Raw genomic sequence first — 12276 nt, forward strand, 5'->3', positions numbered from 1 at the left:
ATGCCCTGAAGCGATCTCCCAGTTCCTAGCACCCCTAGCATTGCCCTTCCGAGAAAGCGGCTGAAGACACCCGCGAGTTCCACAGCCTGTGACTGTGAGGCTTTCTCCAGCTCTGACATGACAGCAGCAGCTCCCCTTCTCAATCAGGAGGTCTGCAGCGAACACCATTTTTTCTGAAGAGACTGCACCCACACACTGCAGCACTCCGAGCATGCAAGCTGCCTCATCCTGTCTTTGCAAATCCAGCGAGGCTACAGCTCTGCAGCTCTCCATGGACTTCTAACTCCTCCTGCTTGCTCCTCACGCTGAACACATTTGCGTACGGGCATTTGAGATGCACCCCAATTCATGTCGTTTTTACAGGGAAGGTGTGAGAGCCCCTGGCGAGCCCATTGTTGTATGTTGCACCCCTGTGCAATCTCGAGCAGGAGTGCTGGGCCCCAGCCCAGGTCCAGGGACACCAAAAGCAGCTCTCAGCAGAATTGGATGCAGAAACCAGAGTTGCTGCAGAAATTGAGCGTGCCAAGCTCAAACAGCAGCCCAAATGCACCCAGGCACCCTGTATGAAGTTGGCCCCAAAAGCTGCTGAGCAGTTCACAACACTGGGCTGCTGCAGTCCCTAAGTTAAATAGCGAATGGAAACTGCACAGGTTTCCAACTCCGGGGTGACACTTCCACCGCCCTGGCCCTACGGAGTCACATACCCAGCAGGTCACATACCCAGCAGGTATGTGACTAGTTTAAATAAATCTATGTTTAGCAAACTCAAAAAAAAAATCTTCATAAGGAAAATTACAATAGTTAACCTCTTTGTTCCATGCCATTTACCAGCTGAAATTCTAATGTTGTAATTCCAGACATAGGTTTCCATTTCATGAGAAACTGTGAGGTGAATGAACACACCCCTTGCAAAAACGGGGCTGAGGAGCCACTACCAAATCACTGGGTTGGTTCTGTTAACGAAGGGGCTACGCTTCCCTTCCCTTTTCACCCTGTAAATTTAGGCTGAAATGCCACCCGGGGCTCTCCAGCTGGCCAGCCCCAGGCCGGGCAGGGCCTGGTGGCACACTCCCTCACAGGCTGGGTGTTGGCTCTGCGGGCCATACGCAGCTTCACAGGCCTCCATCATGACAGACGAGTGGGGAAACTTCTCATTCCTTTTAAATAGCTTTAAGATGAATCTGGGAAATGCTATTTCAGGGTCTAGAAAGCAGAGAAATAGAGTATGAAGAAATAAAGCCACAAACACACGAGGCCTACTGATTTCTTGGTCTAATGTCGCTGCAAAGCCAAGTACAAAATGCTAGCATTAGACATGTCCTTGGGATCTTCAGCGAGGTTGCAGGAAAACAAGCTCTTTAGGAACTGGCTGTAGCTGTCAAGGTAGGACAAAGTGCTGGCCTTTCTTGCTAAATTATAGTTCTTTTCAGGACTCCCATACAATACAGACTAATTGGGGCTGGAATTACGCTGCCTGCAAAGAATGAAGTGCCCTGGCCACCATGGCTCTCCAGCAGGCTGGTTTTTAAGTTATTTATCTACAGAAATACAATCCTTTGGCAACTGTTGAACATCCTGACAGCTTTAAACTGTCAGATCTTTGGGCACAGGGATCTTTGTTTGGCACCTCCACAGCCTTGAACAATGGCCCTTGATTCCAGATAGGGCCGCATCAGTGCCACGGTGCTAAGCCAGCGAGAAAGGGTTTAGCTGCCCTTAATTTTTGAAATTCCAAAAGGGTCTAAGAAAAAACAATCCCAAACCCACGTGCTTTCAAACTACAAGTAATTAACAGTAATTAATATAACAGTGAACTGATAATCATACCTGCATAATTAGCCCTAGGTAGTCCTAGCGGTCACCTCCTCCTAAACAACTGTTAATTAAGAGCTGGCTAAATTTAGCTATACTAATGAAACCTCCCACTTCTGCTACAGCTAGAGAAAAAAAGCAACTATAAGTAATATTCTTTAATCTGAGGTTGTAGGGAGAAAACGGACAAATCTGCATCCTACACACAAGCTTTATTTTGTCTACTTCTGATTTTATGTTGATGAGACCGATAAATCTCAAATCAATGAGATTGAATCCTGAGCTGGGGGTTAATTTTGAGGCTTTTCTTCCTGAGTAAAAGTCTCCCAGATTTTTTATTTTTCCAATAAATAATGTGAAATAACAACGTGAATTAAGGTAGTCCATTTTTTCCCCAGCTTACCAGAAATTAATAAGGTGATTTTAATTTTGGTAGAATTACAACTAGACTGGTAGAACTTGTTCCGAATTGCAGGATATGCATCACTTCGTTCTTCTCCCCCTTTATAATGGAATAAAGTGATGTATTTACATTGGCAAAACAGTATTGTACCACCTCAAAAGTACCTAAGTTCTAGTGAATGCTACAGACTGCTTGTCAGATCCCTGTTTGGGATCCTGATCCAGGTAGCATGCTGAATTACACATTCCAAAGGATGTGATTACACGAGAAGATAACTCTGGTAATACTGTAAACTTTTAAAACATTCTAGGGAGTCGTATTATCTTCCCCTTGAAAGGGTTACTGTTATATTTGGACGATGTGAATTTGTCTGTGATGCTCCCAGCAGATCAGTGCTAGAAGAATAATCCTCTGTGTATGTTCCAAGGAAATCTCTTAAAGACATGGTAGTGAGTCATTTGGTCAGGAGCTAATGAACATTATGACTGGCTTTGGAAACTGTTCCTCCTCCTCAACACCTAATCTGTGATTAGATATTGTAATGATTAAGAGACTGTAAGCAACCTGGGAGAAGGACACTGTACTCCAGGTAGTCCACTGTACTACTGTGAGTCAGGCTATAAGATGTATTCAATAGGGAGGTAAATAGCTTATGTATTTCCATATGTTAAATAACTCCTCTTCATAGCAGCAGCAACCGAAGCTCCCACCCTACCAGCACCCCTTCCTATACCCGACGCCTAAACCTGCTTGAAGCCGAGACACCACTCTGTACGACTCAAGCACGTTCAAACTGTTCACCAGAGCTGGGTCTGAACTGGCTGGGGATCTCTAACTGCTGCAGAGCAGACTTCTACTTTAGTCCTGTCCGATGGAACATGACAGCAAAGTAAGTCACGAGGGCAGAAAGACAGGGAACAACTGTGGCCTCCTCTGGGCTTATTAGCTACAAATCGGAAGAAACTACAACAGTTAAGTGGAAAAAAAAAACCCTCCTGAATTTCAGTAGTATCATCCTGAAAGTCTTGAACAAGTACCAAGCTCACTACTGGCTAAGCGTCACTACTTAGGACTAGTTAACATTTTTCCCCAGAAAAACTTTCAAAACAAATCTTACGAGAGCTTAGTTGTCTAAACACATGAAACACCGGACAAATAATTAACTATAACGTGTTCATTCTTCATATTTATTTGTGAACTACTTTCAAAAGAATCCTGTATTTTTTAACAGATACTTTGCATGCCTGATGACATCCAAAGCTCACCGCATTCCGCCGATCATGAGCTAGAAACGATTCCTACCACAAAACAGTTTGGGTAGAACAAAACGCAGCGGCCAAGATGCCTCTAAGCCAACCCCAAAGACGTGGCAGCCCCTTCCCCTACAGCTGCAGCAGCCAGCGGAGGCTGCTGCTAGGAACAGCCAACAAGCCAGCTGCATTTATGCACCACCACCGACAGGGAACGTGCCACCAAAACTTACTGTAACGCAGCAGACGACCCAGGTTGTCCTGCTCCATCCTACCCTTACGAGCAAATGGTTGAAAACATTTGCATTTTTGCTCCTCTCCCCCCTTCTGTCTAAGCCACGCAAGTGACCTGAAGTAATAAGCGCGGGCTGATTAATCGCTGGATGGGTTCTCTTCTGCAGAGCTGAAAGGTCAGCTGGGGTAAAAGCGAAGGGTGACACGACGTGCAATACGAAACACCCCTGCTTTTAAGCTGCCACCTTGTTCAATGAACCAGGCACAAACCAAGGAAGATTTCTTTTCAGTGCATTCACTCAGGCTTACACGGACTGGTTGGGAAACAGTTGCTGAGCAGAACTGACTCAGAAGATGGAGAAAAAGCCTTTTGCAGGCCTCCCCTCCCCAAGGCTAAGTGCTTAATGGCGTATTAAAAACGTAGACATCTTAGTGCAGATTTCTAAGGATTTCTCTACATTTACATAACAGTTGGCAGCTCTCTCCTCGGTGGCTGAGAGCTTGTTTGTTTTGGTTGATTTTTCTAGTCTTCATTAAACCATCTGCAAGAGCGTACTGCCTTTACAGTTTTGGATGCGGAGGAAGGACGAGCAAACGCAGCTCCCCCTAACAGCCACGGATGTTGTCAGCGAACTGCAGGGCTTGGGGCCAGGGACGTAACAAACTGCAGCAACCATCCCAAGATGGTTTCATCTGAGCCTGCATTTTAAAAATGCAGACTTCTGTGCTTTCAACAGTATGATTTTGTTACAGGACAACTGAAGCTCTCATTGTTTAAAATATATATATATATTAACAATGAAGTATGGGCAAATGTAGTATCACTAATTTCAGTGTGAGATTTCCAGAAGCACTTCATGTTATGCTGACGAGCTGGAGACCAAACCCAATAGGAACAGAGTAAGGCAACTCTGAGTTAAATCAGAAAACTTACAGTTTTTAAACCAACAACCAAGAAATACTTTCTTCTCCTACCCCAAAGCAGTCCCCCTTGCTTCCACATGGTAGAGAAAATTTACTGCCAAGAAACTTCAGCTCCCTCAGTCTCTAACGGACTGCCCAAAGTCCCAAAGGCTAACACTGAATCCATTCCTAGTTTTGCCATCAGTAATATCATAACCTGTCTTTCCATAAAACTAGCTACAGAGTGAGTAGGAGAGCTTTGAATCTAGCAAGATGATTATACAATCGAGTTTTTCCAAGGTATATAATTATCAAATTCTTAAATCACTTATTTAGGAGGCTGTAACAAGAGAAGGCATGCAGGCAGGCAGAGTTGTGTAGATTAAGCAATGTAAATGTTAATTAAAAGCGTTGGAGAAGGAAATCACACAATCACTCTGCATTAGCATGTGAGCTCCAGGCCTAATCACCGCGTGGCGAGGGAAAGCCTTTCTAAGGGAAAAGCAAGCGGAAAGCTGAGCCCAGGCTTGGGAAAGGGAAAAGAGAGGGTCAGATTTCTTACTGCTGTTTCCTGTCCTCACCCCTTCCACATCCTCCTCCGTGCCCAGGAGACAGGAACAGCAGCCTTTAACAAAAAAGGGCAGAAGCTGGTGCTGATACACACTTTACGCTACAGCAGCCTCGAGAGGCTCTGTGGCCACTGTGCCAGCCAGCTGCAAGGCTGAAGCAGCAACGAAAGACCCCGATGAACATAACCTCTGCTTCCCTGTCTTGTGTTTCTATTTCGCAGATGCTTCTATTATTGCAAATACACGTATTTCACCACGACTAGAATGCATAAAGAGCTTCTTCCCAGGACAGACGAGCAGGCTTCGCAGACCATGGTCACAGCCCCCGCTCCAGGTTGACAAGCGGAACGAGGCCATGCTTGTGCATGTAAGTTTGCACGCCCTGCGGTGTCCAGGGGCACACCTTCATTAAGCACAAGGAGTTCGGGGACGCTGGCTACGAGGCTTGTGGGACCGGGTCTCTCTCAGCAACTGTGTGAAAGCTGCAGAAAGCGACTACCTGGAGCGTCAGCCTTGCTTACAGGTCATGTTTAGGCGTATCGTTTTGAAGTCTGCTGTAGTCGTACGGAATATCGTCTGTGTTTCCCCATGGATGCATTCAGGCTATTAAAGTCTGTAAAATTAAGAGCTATATTTGCATTCTGTGCAGCTGAAGGAAAGACTTAGTTATGATTTAATTAAAGGTAATAAATTCCCCCATCCAAATCTGTCCTCATGAGACTACCAGTACTCCTGTACTTTTGCATAAGTATAGGCTAAAGCGGCAGAGATTATTTTTTTTTTTTATAACCACACAAAACAAAAACACTCTTCAGCATAAATACACTGTATTTTCATCAGCTAAAAGAACACAAGTCAACTATGGCTGTAGCAGTATCAAGTTATTTCACGAGAACCTAGTTTCCAAACTACTCATCGGGCAGGCCCAGCAGCAATACTTCTTGTTCAGGACGTTCCTAGGGGCTGTAACAGCACCACGTCTCCCACTCCCGGTCCCACGTCCCTCTTAATGCGCTCTGTGCTTGCTCTGCAGTTCGATGCAGCAGTCAGCTGAAGCAGCATTTAGAAATGGAGGGCAGGGCACGTCACCAAGTTGAAACGCTCCCTCTTGGTAAAACGAGCAGAGAGCCGAGTGAAAAACATTGTGTCACATCACCAGCTTTTTAGAGATTAAATCTAGCATGTGCCAACGTGCCTAACAGCAACCTGTCACTGAAGTCCAGCGAAACTCAGCTTCCCAAGTGAATGCATCTTCAAGATCAGCTCACACCTCCCACACGCCCTCTTATGAGTTGCCCAGTTATCCTACATTTTAACCAGAACGCAGAAACACTCCCAGCATACTAAGGCATGTTTTCATATAGGTCTCGCTAAGAAGACACCAAACAAAATGTTGTGTGTCATCAATAAGGTAGGTATTTATACGCTTGCTGCCTTTTCCAAGTGCTATTTGCAGGTATTAGAACAAGAAACTAAGAACACTAAAGTAGGCTTTGCAGTAAGAGCCTTAGAAGCACCAGATACTGTGAGCTGCCAGTTTCAAGGACTTCTTCAGCTTTCCGTAAAGAATCTGACATCTCTTGAAGAACTTCCATATTCTAGTATACATTCAGTCCTTCAGCTTGCTAGGGAGGATCTGCACTGCTTGGATCTACACCAAACTGCTTAAGATTTCTCCGTCTGTCAACATTCGTACGACTTCAGCTCCTCGAGTGCTGCAGTTGGTAAGAAAGTTGGTGAGAAGGTAGGCACAAGCGCCGAGCATCCCCATGGAGAGCTGGCAGCAGCGAAGGAGAGGGGCATGCGTGCCCTCGGAGCAGCTGGGCTGTACCCAGCGGGGCTGCAGGGCAGGATGCGCCCCTTAGAAGCGTACACACCACGTGGATAGATCGCTGAACAGTCAGAGCAGATCCTCATAGTTGTGGCATTTTGTGGTAACCCGGGGAAAGGCAGTTAGTTTTGCATTTAGATGGGGCAGGTCAACCTCTGGTTAACTGCTGGGATCCACCTGGGATAAATTTTACCCAGTGAGTGACTGTGCTGTAAAAACTTAAGCGTGTGTCAACACTTTAACTTCCCATTCGTCTGCATCCTTTTACCATTAAAAAAGGCAGGTAACAAGCACACTGAAATACTATGCCTTTTCTCTATTAATCACCAACTGTGTTAAATTATTTCCAGTTATCTGGACAAGAACACCAACACTTTGCCACCGTCTCTAGAGACATTACAGTAGTTCTAGTTCTATATACAGCCGAATGACAGACGGCCTTTTTTCAAAAAAAAAAAAAAAAAAGGTATGCTCCAAAACCAATATTGACACCTTCCTCCTCACGTCAGCCCTGTCCCCCAGACCCTGCCTGGGTCATCCTTGCGTTTACCTAAAACAAAAACTTGAGTTTGAATCCTGCCTTCACTTAGGCAGCTCAAGTGATTACAGGATTTGAAGTTAAAGAAAGACTTGAGCTTCCTGTCTTTCTTCCCGCACATTAAAGAAGTTCAGGGACAGTTAGTTACCACTAACTTCCATAATCCAGTGTAGCACAGAAAAGGATGAGATAGTGCACAAACTACAAGAAATAAAATTAACAGGCAAATCAATATCCAGACAGACTCCACAGTTCCCACAGGTAAATACTGGAGAGCTTTTTTTTTTTTTTTTTTTTTTTGTCAAATCGGGAAAGCAAACTGTTGCAGAAGTCCATGTGCTTTGTGCTTTTACATTATTTTTTTAAATACAAGTCCGGAATAGGTTGTCACCTCCCAGGTCAGTGATACATCCCTTTGTCATGACATTGGTTTCAACATCAGGTAAAAGCCCAAATCCTAGCGTGGGATTTTAACTCACTGTAGCCATCTGTTTCGAGAGGATTATATGGATTTTTTTTTTAAGTGCTAGACATGTTAAAAATAGCAGACAGTGGTTTCAAACGCTTTTTCAGCTACCTTGTGTTAAAAATACCACCTAAGCTTGAAAGTCAAAGATACATGACCCTATAAATCTGCTGTGCCCATTGATGTCCTGTGATATCTTAAAAACCCACAAACATAATATTCTAAAAATAGGTATGTACAAGTAGCAGCCATTTATTAACACCTCCACATTTGTTTTTCTTGCCTACAAGAAGCATATAAAATCACCAGCTACGCTTCAGCTATGCACAGGATTTCATTTAAGAGTATAATTTCCAAAATGGTACAATTTAAAAGACTGGATTTTTTTTTCCAGGCAACTTAATGCTGAAGTTTTCCAAAGAACATTTGTTACCAAATCTCAAAGTGTTGTTTTGCTTCATGCACTTACCGCACACTTCTGAAGAACAACAAGCTGCATACCCATTTCATTCAGGTGAATCAACAAATATCTTTTTTTTTCTAATATGTTCTGCTGCTGAGCAACGTGAGTATTTCAAGTCTTCTGTTGCTTAGAGAAGAAAAAAAAAATCCATACACAAAAAGACTAATTTTGGTTCCTTTGCTTCAGATGCCTAAAACAGATCTGCTTTCTGCCTGAGTTGGCGCTTGTTCTGCATACATTGGAAAAAAATGTCTTTCATCCTACCTCTATGGACAGAGAAAAGAGCAATCGACTACACCACCCATATTCTGATCTACAGATTTTTATTTTATTTTAATTTAGCGCTTTTTGTCCAAGGAACCTGTACATCTTTTTGCAGGAAAAAAGAAGTAAGGAAAGAAGCATTATCATTCCCATTTAATCAAAGAGTTTGTTCAGTTATTTGGGGTGCACGGTGGGCTTCTCACCCTACTAACATCACACCGCTCTAACCCTAACTGAGAATGGTACAAGTGAAGCTAGACTCCGCAACACAATTCCTCCTTTTGAGAGGTAACAACAAAAGAGCCAAACCTTCTGTTTCAGAGTAATGGTACCTTCAGCTGCCCCTGCTCAATGCCACCTTTCTGTTTATACAGATCTGCTTTGCAGCTGTGCAGCAGGAAGAAATGGGGGAAAGGAGGAGAAATTCTAGGAAATACATTCATAAGAACATTTCTATATGCAAATCTATTCCAAGTCTTTTCTTTTTTTTCTCCTTCTTGCGTCATTTTGCACAATCTCGGCCCCTGCTTTCATTTCCCATTTACGAATTTTGGTCCCTGTACATACACTTTAAAAACTGTAGCGAGTCTGGTTCTATTACAGGGCTTACAAGTACATCACAGCAGTAGATAATAGCAAGAGAAGTCTAACACCTTACTTGGTAGTATTTTCTTATAAAAGTACTGAAGAAATTGATACCAGCCCCATATTTATCTTTCATAATAAAAAGCTCCCCCCCCCCCCCCAAACAGGAATTTCCTGTTTAATTAGGAAATTCGATGATTATGTTCCAGTTTATTTTGAAAAATAACCAGTTAAAGGAATTATATCAACGTAAGCTCTAACAGCCCAAAGGCTTGCTCTGTTTTCTATCAATTCTCCGATCAAAGCCCTGTAACAAAATCCTGTCTCTGTTTACATCCTTCACTGTTTTTTTATTACACCAGACTTCCCTATCTATATTGCGACATTATCTGATTGCTGCAGAATTCCACTGCTTTTGCAACCAACATTAGTAATTCAGACAAACTCATTTTCCAAAGACTTTGGCAGTGATACAACAAATTAAAGCCTTTCCCATCTTTCCCTACTTACACTGAAATGCGGTTGGTGGTCTCAGCTTACTGCCATGGTTTGTTCACCTCCCAGCTACTCCGCAGCCCAGCATCCCCTTGCTTCCCCGCCTAAATCCTCCGTTCCCAAGAGGAAAAGCCTACAACCTAAGCTCAAGAATAAAAACAGGAGATTCTTGTAACTGTCAGGGCAAAAAGCCAAGTGTATATGTACACTAATGAGTTATTAGATAGTGCTAGCAATCCTTTATTTCCAGGAGCACTAAGTTTCACCACCCTCCCAAATGCATCCAAAAAAACCTCCAGATAATTCACTGTCGTAATTTGATTTGGAGATTATTAAGGAACTTTCCACTGAATCCACTTTCAGAACAAGGCTGATATGACAGCCACGATTTATGCGAAAGTCAGTGGCAGACATCAGATCAGGCACCACAACACAAGGCTACACCTGGAGCTGCTGACCCCTGCATTGCTGGCTTCCACCTCTCCATATCAGCACCAGAGCCCTGCATGCCAGGCACCACTGGACAAAAACACACAAAAAAGATACACCCCAAAAAACACTGCTGCAGCTGGCACCAGGGGTACAGAGGGCAACACCACAAAGGGAAATAAGGGCCCGGTGATGGTGTTGCACATATAAAGCGTGCCAGCATCAAGCCAATATTAAATATCAGGCTACTTTTAGGTATGTTAAGTAGAACTTGCCATAGCACAGGAAAAAAGAAATTGAATATATTCATATTAATGAATCAAATGCATTTTCTTGTATTATTTCAGAGACAGCTGACAGCAAACAAAACAGACCCCAACATGGCACAGCTCACAGTTTATGGCAGAACAGCTCTGCCTGAGAGCTTACAGAGTAAACACACCAGGCAACCACTGAAGAGGAAAACAGGCATGCTGCATGACAAAATGTGACAGCAAAAAGAGCATCTTCATCCAAGACAGCAAATTTACTCGTTTTTAAATAATTTTGCTAGGCTTAGTCACCAGAAAATAAGCTAAGTGCTAATAAATGGAAAAACACAAAATAATACTCTTGCTTCCATGCTCTGCATGTACAAACTTGAATAACTAAAAAGATTAAGAGTTGCGAGTTGCAAAAAGCTCTGCTAATTCCTCATGGGGAGTAACTCCTCTCACAGAGCTTTCTCACCACAGAACATCCTTCTCCAGTTGTCTTGCCCAGGGCAGCTGAAGAAAAGGAAATGTTCTCATACCAAAGTTACTACAACACAACATCCCTGCCCCAAAAACCAGTAGCTGTTTTTGCAACCACAGTCCTTCACTTATGTAAAAGATTTCATTACAGATAGGCAGGTCCCTTGCTGTTTTGCTTATTACCATCCTCTGTATCAATCAGTCTCACAAATTTGACGTTAAAATTAATTAAACTGACTGAATAGAGTTGTGAGCAAGTAGGTATCTACAGTATATACCCAGAGTATGCCTACTTAGAGTCCAGAGTCGACTAAAAGAAGTCTGGTGCTTTGGAAAACAATCAGTATTATGTAGAAAGTTATACAGAGCAGATACTGAAGGAAGACAATAATTCATTCAAGTTTCTCATGCTTTGCAAACAGAATAGCGACATATCATCAAAACAGTCCCTTTTGAGCTACAAAACATCCCAAAATAACTTTGCTGCTTACTGTTATCATTGACTGCATAAACCTCCCATTAGATAATGTATCCTAGAAAATCAAAATCAAAAGATCACTGCACTCAGATTACTCTTCCCCAACCCCCTTATCACATCAGACTCTTTAAAAATTAATCAGAAATGGAAGTAAATAGGAAAAAAGACTAAATGCACTCCCTGGCTAGAGATAACTGAGTTTTCTCTTTAAAAATTCTAATTGGGAAGCCATTTGAAAGGACTATTTCTGGAAATACGAAGGGTGAGCTGCTTACCTGTTTCATCCATTATATTCAGTACTGCACATTCGCTAGCACTGCAGAGGTCTACTGCGAGTCCATAGCATGATCCGTATCACCTCATATGCACGACTTCGCTCAGCCTCCCACCCTACATTTAAAAAAATTCAGGCTGGCAATTATGCAAGCTGGGAGGAGAAAGAAGGAGACTTCATGGAAAGAAAAGGTGCAGCTTCAGGAACCGTGAAAGCACGCGTACCATCAAAATAGCCCTTTGAGGTCAAATCTGACCCGCTCTCACCATTTCTGGCCCAACAACTGATCAAAACGGAGTTTGCCACATCCACAACATCATGAGATTATATACAAAGGCAGGGAGGGGGAGAAGTCTGCCGAGTACTTCCCTGCGCTCTGCGTCAATAGATTTGGGCTTAGCCCCTGCTAAGCAGCTCAAGCCACCGGTTATTGGTGCTGGCAGCTGCCTACCACACTGCCCCACTTCCATCGCGCCGCACGCGGCCGGGAGGGAGGCCTCAGCCGGCCAGCTCCAGCCTGCCTCCAAGTAACACGGGGAAGTAGGGCA

The 12276-nt window shown here is 43.5% G+C and overlaps 1 protein-coding gene across 9 annotated transcripts in view; it reads right to left on the reverse strand.

The window, feature by feature from the left end:
- The window catches only part of MAP7 (microtubule associated protein 7), a 110654-nt gene that overhangs the window by 68782 nt on the left and 29596 nt on the right, over window positions 1-12276 (reverse strand). Inside the window, exon 2 of one of the 9 annotated variants that reach the window (XM_035538916.2) lies at window positions 11730-11844. The exons of 7 other annotated variants lie outside the window; for them this stretch is intronic. In XM_035538916.2, coding sequence (XP_035394809.1) covers window positions 11730-11742 — 13 coding nt within the window. In that variant the 5' untranslated portion in view covers window positions 11743-11844. Of the gene's footprint in view, window positions 1-10671; window positions 10746-11729; window positions 11845-12276 lie in introns of those variants that run through there. One more of the 9 variants, XM_035538914.2, reaches the window with a different exon arrangement.

Source organism: Cygnus atratus, chromosome 3 (assembly GCF_013377495.2).
Source record: "Cygnus atratus isolate AKBS03 ecotype Queensland, Australia chromosome 3, CAtr_DNAZoo_HiC_assembly, whole genome shotgun sequence".
NCBI classification, from domain to species: Eukaryota; Metazoa; Chordata; class Aves; order Anseriformes; family Anatidae; genus Cygnus; species Cygnus atratus.